This window comes from Somniosus microcephalus, chromosome 28, assembly GCF_052327205.1.
Source record: "Somniosus microcephalus isolate GS21.2 chromosome 28, FLI_Smic_1.0, whole genome shotgun sequence".
NCBI classification, from domain to species: Eukaryota; Metazoa; Chordata; class Chondrichthyes; order Squaliformes; family Somniosidae; genus Somniosus; species Somniosus microcephalus.
In genome coordinates, this window is record NC_141014.1 from 10152127 (window position 1) to 10164523 (window position 12397).

Here is a 12397-nt window from a genome sequence, read left to right on the forward strand (position 1 = left end):
GCTAAGGAATTTCACACAAACTTGCGGCTGCTGATATTGCATCATCAGTAAGCGCCAGACAGAGATTCCCGTTGGGATTGTCCCAATCTCCCACAGACACTCCGGGGAAAACGGCGCGGAGACCTTGAACCATTTCTCTGCGGGTTCCACCAATCATTGGCCCCTCCCTTGGCAGCTCCGGTGAGGAGGTTTCGCATCGAGTGATGGCGGATCGCAGGTTGCGCACAGCTGCAAAAGCCGAATCCAATCTCCAGCCGTCAAGGCTGGTTACAGGGACAAAGTGGGGCCGATTACAGCCAACAGTCCGGTGGCAGAGCTGTGCCGTCTCCTGCAAGGACACAGGCTGACACATGCTCAGAAAGAAAGGACTTGCATTTCTATAGCGCCTTTCACAACCACCGGACGTCCCAAAGCGTTTTACAGCCAATGTAATACTTTTGAAGTGTAGTCACTGTTGTAATGTGGGAAACGCGGCAGCCAATTTATGCACAGCAGGATCCCACAAACAGCAATGTGATAATGATCACATCATCGGTTTTTAGTGAGGTTGATTGAGGGATAAATATTGACCCCAGGACACCGGGGATAACTCCCCTGCTCTTCTTCGAAATAGTGGCCATGGGATCTTTTAAGTCCACCTGAGAGAGCAGACGGGGCCTCGGTTTAACATCTCATCTGAAAGACGGCACCTCCGGCAGTGCGGCACTCCCTCAGCACTGCACTGGAGTGTCAGCCTAGTCTCTGGAATGTGGAGCTTGAACCCACGACCTAGTATAGAATGGTTACGGCACAGTAGGAGGTCCTTCAGCCCGTCGAGCCCGTGCCGGCTCCCTGCAACAGCACTTCAGCGAGTCCCACTCCCCCGCCCTTTCCCCGTAGCCCTGCAAAATCTTTTTCCTTCAGGTACTTATCCAACTCCCTTTTGAAAACCACGATTGAATCTGCCTCCACCACCCTCTCAGGCAGCGTATTCCAGATCCTAACCACTCGCTGAGTAAACAAGTTATTCCTGATGTCGCCTTTGGTTCTTCTGCCAATCACCTTAAATCTGTGTCCTCTGGTTCTCGACCCTTCCGCCAATGGGAACAGTTTCGCTCTATCTACTCTGTCTAGACCCCTTATGATTTTGAACACCTCTATCAAATCTCCCGAAGGAGAACAACCCCAGCTTCTCCAGTCTATCCGCGTGACTGAAGTCCTTCATCCCTGGAACCATTCTTGTAAATTTTTTCTGCACCCTCTCTAAGGCCTTCACATCCTTCCTAAAGTGCGGTGCCCAGAATTGGACACAATACTCCAGTTGAGGCCGAACCAGTATTTTATAAAGGTTCATCATAACTACCTTGCTTTTGTACTCTATGCCTCTATTTATGAAGTCCAGGATCCTTACACCCTTTTTTGAACAAAATGAAATGAATGGAAATCGGCAGTTTATAAAAGTGGACACAGAAATGGACTTTAAAATGGGGGAGAATTCCTACAGCGCGTCCTGGTCCACAGAGCTGGCAGCCTCGACCCCGCTTCTTCTGAAGACTCCCCGTGTGTGGCAGTGCAGGAGATGGAGCAGAGATGTAAAGTAAGGCGGTACCATGTCTGGGTCGTTCCACCTCCCTGGGCCAGCCGCGGACTGCAGCACCGCCTGGTGTCTCGCGTACCAGTTGATGATGCCGCGAACGCTCTCCCACGAGTCGTCGATGTCAGCGTAGTTCCTCCAGAGGTTGCAGATCTCCCCCAGGAACGTGTAGTTCACCTGCAAACAGCACATGGGGACAAAGAGTCAGCCCCCAGCACCCAGCAAGGACTCTTCATTCTGATCAGTGTTTGCTGGCTAATTTCTTGAGGCCATGGTGGAGTGAGTGAGCGAGGGTGGGAGGGAGGTAGGTAGGGAGGGACAGAAGGAGGGAGAGAGGGAGGGAGAGAGGGAGGGAGAGAGATGGAGCGATGGAGAGAGAGGGAGGGACAGAGAGAGGGAGGGAGGGAGAGAGGGAGGGAGAGAGGTAGAGAGAGAGGTAGAGAGGGAGAGGGAGAGATTGAGAGAGGGAGGGAGGGAGGGAGACGGAGCGATGGAGAGAGAGGGAGGGACAGAGAGAGGGAGGGAGGGAGAAAGGTAGGGAGAGAGGGAGGGACAAGGGGAGGGTCAGAGGGAGGGAGGGTCAGAGGGAGGGAGGGTCAGAGGGAGGGAGGGGCAGAAGGAGGGAGGGGCAGAAGGAGGGAGGGGCAGAAGGAGGGAGGGGCAGAGGGAGGGAGGGAGCGAGGGAGGGAGGGAGGGAAAAAGGGAGAGGCAGGGACAGAGAGAGGGAGGGAGAGAGGGAGGGACAGAAGGAGGGAGGGGCAGAGGGAGGGCTGGAGGGAGGGACAGAAGGAGGGAGGGGCAGAGGGAGGGCTGGAGGGAGGGGCAGAAGGAGGGAGGGGCAGAGGGAGGGAGGGGCAGAGGGAGGGAGGGGCAGAGGGAGGGAGAGAGGGAGCAATGGAGAGAGAGGGAGGGACAGAGACAGGGAGGGAGAGAGGGAGGGAGGGAGGGAGGGGCAGAGGGAGGAAGGGACAGAGGGAGGGAGGGAGGGGCAGAAGGAGGGAGGGAGGGGCAGAGGGAGGGAGGGAGGGGCAGAGGGAGGGAGGGGCAGAGGGAGGGAGGGGCAGAAGGAGGGAGGGGCAGAAGGAGGGAGGGGCAGAAGGAGGGAGGGGCAGAAGGAGGGAGGGGCAGAAGGAGGGAGGGGCAGAAGGAGGGAGGGAGGGGCAGAGGGAGGGAGGGAGGGGCAGAGGGAGGGAGGGAGGGGCAGAGGGCGTGAGCGAGTAAGTGAGTGACAGTGAGTGAGGGAGTAGAAATTAAATGCATTTCTATAGCGCCTTTCATGACCTCAGGACATCCCAAAGTGCTTTTCAACCAATGTTGAAGTGTTGCCACTGCTTTAATGCAGGGAACGTTACAATATAATGGTGAGCGATTAGGAGCAATGAAGGAGCAAAGATATTTAGATGTTCATGTACACAAATCACTAAAAGCCAGTGCACAGGCCTTTCTCTCAAGGGGGGCTGGAATACAATGTGGAGGCAGTTTTGTTTCGCTGGTTGAGAGCCTTGGTCAGACCCCATCTGGGTTCCGTTCTGGGCCCCGCACTCAGGGAGGATATATCGGCCTTGGAGGGGGAGCAGCACAGATTCACCAGAATGGTACCGGGGCTCACGAGGACAGGTTGCACAGACTAGGCTTGTATTACCTTGAGTATAGAAGATTGAACAGTGCTCTAATCAAGGTGTGTAAGATGATTAAAGGATTTGATAGAAACTATTTCCTCTGGTGGGGGGAGTCCAGAACAAGGGGGCATAACCTTAAAATTAGAGCCAGGCCGTTCAGGGGTGATGTCAGGAAGCAGTTCTTCACACAAAGGGTGGTGGAAATCTGGAACTCTCTCCCTCAAAAAGCTGTGGATTCTGGGGGTCAATTGGAGTTTTCAAGACTGAGATTGACGGGTTTTTGTTGGGTCAGGGTATTAAGGGATACGGAGCAAAGGCGGGTAAATGGATTTGAGGTACAGATCGACCATGATCTAACTGAACGGTGGAACAGGCTCGAGGGGCTGAATGGCCTCCTATCAAAACCCTTCATAATTTTAAAGTCCTCTATCAGGTCACCTCTCAACCTTCTCTTTTCAAGAGAAAAGAGCCCCAGCCTGTTCATCCTTTCCTGATAGGTATAACTAGGAAAATAATGAGGAACTTAAAGAGCAAAAACCAAATCCATTTATGGATGTTCTGCCCAGCAACAAACTTGGGGGGAAAAAAATATAAAAACTTCAGCTCAGTGATTTTTTTAGGAAACAAGATGGAATAGGGGCGGAACCTCCTCATCCCCCAAGAAAAAGGACTTGCTCACCCCTTACTCTCGAGTTGCTCGCTCTAGAAGGGTTGTACGAGAAGCTACTTTCTTCCTTTCTGGTTAAAACTGTTGCGTCCGTATGTCAAACAAAGTTCTTTAGAGTTAGAAAATAGCGACAGTCTCTCGCTTGATCCTTGCCCTTTGGCATTCTGACCTAGAGAGGAGAAAACCTTACATATTGTACACCACCGCTGTGTGGGAGCCAGTCCTGTCACCCACACTGAGACTGAACAGGCTGGGGCTCCTATCTCTAGAAACGAGAAGATCGAGGGGAGACTTGATAGAGATCTTTAAAATTATCAAGGGGTTCGATAGGGTAGACGTAGAGAAGACGTTTCCACTTGCGGGAAAGACCAGAACTAGAGGCCATCAATATAAGACAGTGTGGCGTACCGATCACAGAAAGGACACAATCCGCTTTTCGGTCCGTAGACTATAAATCAGGCGTCATGCCTTTAAGAAGGATCACACCTTTAAGAAACTCGATCTGCAACATAGTTAAGCCCAGAGCGGGGGAGGAGCAGTCGAAGCTGTGGACTGATGAAAGGCAGTCGGACTTGGTGCAGTCTCTGACGCCATTTTTGTGTTCAACATGTAGTCTCAACAATTAAACCTTTTCTGTTGAACCTCTCTGAGTTCAGTATTTTTTGCTAGGAGTACGTAGACTCCTACAACAGTCACTAATAAATCCAATAGAGAATTCAGGAGAAACTTCTTTACCCAGAGTAGTGAGAATGTGGAACTCGCTACCACAGGGAGTGGTTGAGGCGAATAGCAGAGATGCATTTAAGGGGAAACTAGGTAAGTACATGAGGGAGAAAGGAATAGAAGGATATGTTGATAGGGTGAGATGATGATGAGGGGTGGGAGGAGGCTCGTGTGGAGTTTAAACATGAACCAGGTGGGCCGAATGGCCTGTTTCTGTGCTGTACATTCTATGTATTTCTGTGAGTGGCTCCCTCCTGTTCCACAAAACCGCTGCAGGAACCAAGGGGTCTGTTCACCCGCCCTGCTCCACCTGCCTATAGGAAAGGCGACTGCTGGGTTCTGCGGCCTTACCTGAGGGGGTAGGCCTCCTTCGTACGCTGGCCAGCTGCAGGAGAAGGCGATCGGACGGCCTGTGGCATTCAGTGCCTTCGACATCAGTGGATACCCTGTTCAAAAAAAAAAACGAGAGCGTAAAAATCCATCATTGTGTCATTCTCTCGGCCCCTCAGGCCTGTACACCTCAGGCCTGTACCCCGCTCAGCCCCTCAGGCCTGTGCCCTTTCTCTCGGCCCCTCAGGCCTGTGTTGCCCCTCTGGGCTCCTCAGGCCTGTGTTGCCCCTCTGGGCCCCGCAGGCCTGTGCTGCCCCTCTGGGCCCCGCAGGCCTGTGCTGCCCCTCTGGGCCCCGCAGGCCTGTGCTGCCTCTCTGGGCCCCGCAGGCCTGTGCTGCCTCTCTGGGCCCCGCAGGCCTGTGCTGCCTCTCTGGGCCCCGCAGGCCTGTGCTGCCTCTCTGGGCCCCGCAGGCCTGTGCTGCCTCTCTGGGCCCCGCAGGCCTGTGCTGCCTCTCTGGGCCCCGCAGGCCTGTGCTGCCTCTCTGGGCCCCGCAGGCCTGTGCTGCCTCTCAGGCCTGTGTCCTCATTTATAATGACAACTGCCTATGTAAACTTGTTACACTGTCACACCCTCCTCCCTGCAGCGCCCTCACTGGCCGGAGGCTGTAATTGCAGCCTGACAAGTTTACAGAGGCTGTTTCCATTCTAAGTGTAGACATGGAAATACAAAAGTAAGAACAATGTGTATATCTCTAAAATGGGGATCTGTGTCTGGTGCACGCCCTGCTAGCTACAGTTATCCCCCGCCCTACAACCCTGCTTCACCTTTAGACTGGGGGGTGGGATTAATTGGATCGCTCTTTCAAAGAGCCGGCACAGGCATGGTGGGCCGCATGGCCTCCTTCTGTGCGCTAAGATTCTATGACCCCCCCCTCCATGTGGGAGATTGACCAGTGTGTAACTAACGGACTGACCGTCACAATGGAACAAGCCAATTCTTTTAACTCAAAGGAAGAACACTGTCAACAAAATGAACCAATGTGGTCTTTTAATCAAATGAAACAATGAGTTCACAATTTATCACAGTCGCACCTCTACTGAAGGCACTGAGGGGGAGAAATTCAGTTGTTTGCGCCTCCCGTTAGTGCCTTAAGAGGGCGCTAATGGGGCGCAAAGTAACTAGCGCCCGGGCGCGGCGATGTTTGCGCCTCTCGCGAAATTAACTAGACATTTTGCGGCAGCGCTAAACACTACCGCCACGATCTCCTGCGCCGGCAGATTGTGACGTCAGTCGAGTGTGCAATGCCCCGGTAGCGCCCCGGACCGGATATTGAGTGGCGCCCCCTGCCTTACCGCCTGCTGCTAGCAACGACAGGTTGAGGGGAGCGTTTTGCAGTCAGGAAGGGACTGGGGGAGCGCTATTTAAAGGCGACCGCTTCCTGCCTTTTTTTGTTGGTGACATTTTTGCACCACGCATTCTGAGAGAGAGAGAGAGAGAGAGAGAGAGACTTCTGGAGAGATTCAACGCTGTGTGAAGGAGTTTTGGGTACTGAGCAGCACTTTGCAGGTTCATTTTGATTTGCCCTTCCTTGTATCTATTTAGAAGAGACTGTGGAGGCTGCACTCTGAGCTCTTTCCCTGGGCCTCTCCATTGTTCTTTCCAGCAGATTTTATGTACAGGACTCTCCAGGCTGAGATTCAGGCCGAGATTCAAGGCTGCAATGAGCAGGCTGTGGATGGAGAACAAAATCAACCCTCCCCTTTAGCATAAAAACAGAAAATGCTGGAGGAACTCAGCAGGTCAAGCAGCATCTGTGAAGAGAGAAACAGAGTTAACGTTTCAGGTCGATGACCTTTCGTCAGAACTCCCCTTTAAGAAAGGGCCAGAGCCAGTGTGTCTGTGTTCCATTGCTGACTGACATCACATGAGCTTCGCCCGCGCTCAGAGGTAGCGCCTCGCTCCTCGGCCTTTGCGTCTTAAGACAGGTGTGAAGCACCTGATTTAGCGCTCCAATCACCTCCAGGGGTGATAAAAGCCAAGTTTGCGGTCAGAGGCGATAATTAGCGCCAGGCGCTAAACTTTGCGCACGGCTGATAATGGCGCCCCAAACAGGGCGATACTGAATTTCTCCCCCTGGGTCTTCCTGGGCTACAGTTTTGTGAGTTTTAGTCACCCTCTGGTACCCGACTCAAGTGCCCGTGCTTCAAGTGTGAACCTGGACAACGGGTGCCAGCTATTCCACCGCCCGGGGCATCGCAGTCAAGCCCGATTCCCCGGGTATGACTCAGGCAGGCACTTCCAGGAGGACAAGGATCAGGAGCGGGGACTCTGGCTGATACTGAGGCCAACTGCAGCTCAGCTCAAGTCAGCACAGACCAGGGATCAAACCCGGGTCCCGCCAGGTCTATACAGCTCAGCTACTCACTGAGTAAACTCACTGGAGTCGGCTTTCATTGCCTTCGCCTGGCATTAACCGGGGGGGGGGGCATGTGTGTGGTAACAGCCTCAAAATGGGGTCAGTGGCCTCACCTCCCCGTTAACACCAGCGATGTGGCCGCCGCCATTTTGAAAGGGCCCTTCCACCAGGTGTCCATAGTGCCGTCTGTTTAGGCGATTGCCCCCTTTTAATATGGAAATTGTGATGTAAATAGGACCCCAATTGTCATTTAAGGTCGGAATTGGTGGGAGCCTGCACTGTGCTCACTCCGACCAGTCCCCGGGCGATGGGATGCCCGGACAGAAGCAAGTGTCAAATTATTTTAGTGAGCGGGAAGGTGTCGTTGACAGTGCTATCAAGCGGCACTTACTCACCAATAACCTGCTCACTGATGCTCAGTTTGGGTTCCGCCAAGACCACTCGGCTCCCGACCTCATTACAGCCTTGGTCCAAACGTGGACAAAGGAACTGAATTCCAGAGGTGAGATGAGAGTGACTGCCCTTGATATCAAGGCAGCATTTGACTGAGTGTGGCATCACGGAGCCCTAGTAAAACTGAAGTCAATGGGAATCAGGGGGAAAACTCTCCACTGGCTGGAGTCGTACCTAGCACAAAGGAAGATGGTTGTGGTGGTTGGAGGTCAATCATCACAGCCCCAGGACATCGCTGCAGGAGTTCCTCAGGGCAGTGTCCTAGGCCCAACCATCATCAGCTGCTTCATCAATGACCTTCCCTCCAACATAAGTTCAGAAGTGGGGATGTTCGCTGATGACTGCACAGTGTTCAGTTCCATTCGCAACTCCTCAGATAATGAAGCAGTCCATGCCCGCTTACAGCAAGACCTGGATGACATTCAGGCTTGGGCTGATAAGTGGCAGGTAACATTCGAGCCACACAAATGCCAGGCAATGACTATCTCCAACAAGAGAGAGTCTAACCACCGCCCCTTGACATTAAACGACATTACATAAGAAATAGGAGCAGGAGTCGGCCATTTGGCCCCTCGAGCCTGCTCTGCCATTCAATAAGATCATGGCTGATCTGATCTTGGCCTCAGCTCCATTTCCCTGCCTGCTCCCCATAACCCTCGACTCCCTTATTGTTCAAAAATCTGTCTATCTCCGCCTTAAATATATTCAATGACCCGGCCTCCACAACTCTCTGGGGCAGAGAATTCCACAGATTTACGACCCTCAGAGAAGAAATTCCTCCTCATCTCAGTTTTAAATGGGCTACCCTTTATTCTGAAACTATGCCCTCTAGTTCTAGATTCCCCCATGAGGGGAAACATCTGCTCTGCATCTACCTTGTCGAGCCCCCTCAGTATCTTATGTTTCAATAAGATCATCTCTCATTCTTCTAAACTCCAATGAGTAAAGGCCCAACCTGCTCAACCTTTCTTCATAAGACAACCCTTCCATCCCAGGAATCAACCTCGTGAACCTTCTCTGAACTGCCTCCAATGCAAGTATATCCCTCCTTAAATAAGGGGACCAAAACTGTACACAGTACTCCAGGTGTGGTCTCACCAATGCCCTGTACAGTTGTAGCAGGACAACATTCCATTTGCCTTCCCGATTACTTGCTGTACCTGCATGCTAACTTTTTGTGTTTCATGCACAAGGACCCCCAGGTCCCTCTGTACTGCAGCATTTTGTAATCTCTCTTCATTTAAATAATAATTTGCATTTTTCTTTTTCTTACCAAAGTGGATAATCTCACACTTTCCCACATTATACTCCATCCATTATGCCCACTCACTTAGCCTGTCTATATCCCTTTGCAGATTATTTGTGTCCTCTGCACAACTTGCTTTCCCACCAATCTTTGTATCATCTGCAAACTTTGGCTACATTATACTCGGTCCCTTCATCCAAGTCATTAATATAGATTGTGACTAGTTGAGGCCCAGCACTGATCCCTGTGGCACCCCACTAGTTACAGTTTGCCAACCGGAAAATGACCCATTTATCCCGACTCTCTGTTTTCTGTTAGTTAGCCAATCCTCTATCCATGCTAATATATTACCCCCAACCCCGTGAGCTCTTATCTTGTGCAGTAACCTTTTATGTGGCACCTTATCGAATGCCTTCTGGAAATGCAAATACACCACATCCACTGGTTCCCCTTTATCCACCCTGCTTGTTACATCCTCAAAGAACTCCAGCAAATTTGTCAAACATGATTTCCCTTTCATAAAACCATGCTGACTCTGCTTGACTGTATTATGATTTTCTAAATGCCCTGCTACTGCTTCCTTAATAATGGACTCCAGCATTTTCCCAATGACAGAAGTTAGGCTAACTGGTCTATAGTTTCCTGCTTTCTGTCTCCCTCCCTTCTTAAATAGGGTCGTTACATTTGCGGTTTTCCAATCTGCTGGGACCTCTCCAGAATCCAGGGAATTTTGGTAGATTGCAACCAATGCATCCACTATCTCTGCAGCCACTTCTTTTAAGACCCTAGGATGCAGGCCATCAGGTCCAGGGGTTTTGTCCACCTTTAGTCCCATTATTTTACCGAGTACTTTTTCTTTAGTGATAGTGATTGTTTTAAGTTCCCCCTCCCTATAGCCCCTTGATTATGTATTATTGGGATGTTGTTTGTGTCTTCTACCGTGAAGACTGATACAAAATATTTGTTCAAAGTCTCTGCCATTTTCTTTGTTCCCCATTATTAATTCCCCAGTCTCATCCTCTAAGGGACCAATGTTTACTTTAGCTACTCTCTTCCTTTTTATATACTTGTAGAAGCTCTTACTATCTGTTTTTATATTTCTTGCTAGTTTACTCTCATAATCCATCTTCTCGCTCTTTATTATTTTTTTAATCGTCCTTTGCTAGTTTTTAAAAATTTCCCAATCCTCTGGCCTTCCACTAATCTTGGCAACGTTGTACAGGAAACTCTGATTTACCGGCACCTAAATAACCGGAAATCTCTGTTAACCGGCAAAATTCAGGAGTAGGTTCAGGTAAGTTTTACTTCATATTAGTGGCCGTTCCTGGATCTGTGGCTGTGTAACCGGGGTTCCTGCACTTGTTGCTAAGCAACAGGTACGCTTGGTCTGTGGCCAGGGTTCCTGCACCTGTTGCTAAGCAACAGGGAAGCCTGGATTTGTTGCTGTGCACGGAGCTCTCGTACCTTTTACTATACCTCTCTGTAATCCGGACTTTTTGATAAACTGGCACCACGCCGGTCCCGTCAGTGCCGGATAAAAAAGAGTTTCCTGTATGCCTTTGTTTTCAATTTGATACCATCCTTTACTTCCTTAATTAGCCACGGATGGTTCTTCCTTCTCTTAAAATTTTTCCTTCTCACTGGAATATATTTTTGTTGAGAGTTATGAAATATCTCCTTAAATGTCTGCCATTGCTTATCAACCGTCTTACCTTTAATCTATTTTCCCGGTCCACTTTAACCAGCTCTGCCTTCATTGCGGCTGAACCCAATTCTGTTCTCACCAGATACCTGCACATCTGGAACGCGCTGCCTGAAAGCGCGGTGGAAGCAGATTCAATGATAACTTTCGAAAGGGAATTGGGATAAATACTCGAAGAGGACAAATCTGCAGGGCTATGGGGACAGAGCAGGGGAGTGGGACTAATTGGAGAGCTCTTTCAAAGAGCCGGCACAGGCACGATGGGCCGAGTGGCCTCCTTCTGTGCTGTGTCATTTCGTGCCGCGAGTCAGGAACGCCGACCTCTGCACTGATTCACCGAACCCGTCGAGCCAAACTCCGTGCCGGAGGCGGAGCGGGAACTCGGGGAATTCTACCCTCTTAAACCCTTCATTGTGATGGTCAAATGGAGCAGTGCCAGCCCAGCCACCGGCTCCTGTGCTCACCCACGGCCTTTTCGGAGGAGTTGGAGTAGCAACCGTCCAGTTTCAGCATGTCCACTTCCCAGGAGGCAAAGGTGAGAGCATCAAATTCAACCAAATCCAGTGTGGTGCCCGGGTACCCTCCACAGGTGTACGTGCCAAGGTCTCCGTAAATGCCAAGTTTCAAGCCTTTCGAATGGACCTTTAAAATAAGACATAGAGAAACATTTTATCTTTGTTGGGTATGGGTATTAAGGATTAAGGAACCCAAGTGGGTAGATGGAGTTAAGATACAGGTCAGCCATGATCTAACTGAATGGTGGAACAGTTTCGAGGGGCTGAATGGCCTCCTCCTGTTCCTACCTTTATCTCCCTGGTGGTGTGAGAACAAATTCGTCCCACGGGAACTCCCCGCGGGTGACCACCACCCGCCCGCCATCTTGGTTTTCAGTTGTTCTCGTAACACAGAAAATGGGCAAATTCTCCAATTTAAAATGGTGCTAGGAGATCCTCACCCCTCCCCCGACAGCCTCAAATGAATTTTGTACAGGAGTCTTACAATCAACAGGAGGACACCGGCCGGGGGCGGATGGGGGGAGCTGGGGCAGGGCGCTTTCATCCCCTCAGTGTGGGCTGCATCAAAGCTAGGCCCAAGAGGTGAAAGGTCAGTGATGCCAGCCCACTGCACCCCTTGAAGCAACGCAGCACCGCCCAGCGGAGCCCAGTGAAGGAACCGCCAATCAGCCTGGGCCTCAAAGGACCTGCGACTTGTACAACAGCCTCTACTGAAGGTTCGGTCAGTGAGGAACAGAATGGCCAGCGAGACACTGAACAGAGGGTAACCCGAGGCCTCGGCCTTCAATGGAGCGGAAGGGACTGAATGAACAGGCTGGAGATGGAAGGCGGGGATCCGGTTTCCTTGCTTTGTACTTTCTGCCAATGTTTCCGTCTCCTGAAGGTGCGGGGGGTTCGCTGGGATACGGGGGGAGGGGCAAGCTTCCCGCGAGCTCCTGGAGTGGGGCCGACATCACTTGGATACATGTCGGGAAATTGTGCGCGTGAAGCTCTGAGGCACAAGAATACCAGCGGAAAATATACTGACACCCGCTACCCTCCGGTACCTCATCCAAGGAGGCTCTCTCCATAAGTGAGGGGGGGGCGGAATGACCTACTCCTGTTCCTTTGTTCCTCCCCCCATTTGAAGACAAATCTTTGAAAGTGGCAGGA

The 12397-nt window shown here is 51.3% G+C and overlaps 1 protein-coding gene across 2 annotated transcripts in view; it reads right to left on the reverse strand.

Moving 5' to 3' along the window:
- Positions 1-12397, reverse strand: part of naga (N-acetylgalactosaminidase, alpha) — a 120644-nt gene that overhangs the window by 9295 nt on the left and 98952 nt on the right. For both annotated transcript variants that reach the window (XM_085969452.1, XM_085969453.1), the window contains 3 exons: positions 11195-11372; positions 4934-5028; positions 1589-1750 (listed from right to left, as the gene is read on the reverse strand). In XM_085969452.1, coding sequence (XP_085825578.1) covers positions 1589-1750; positions 4934-5028; positions 11195-11372 — 435 coding nt within the window. The remainder of the gene's footprint in view (positions 1-1588; positions 1751-4933; positions 5029-11194; positions 11373-12397) is intronic.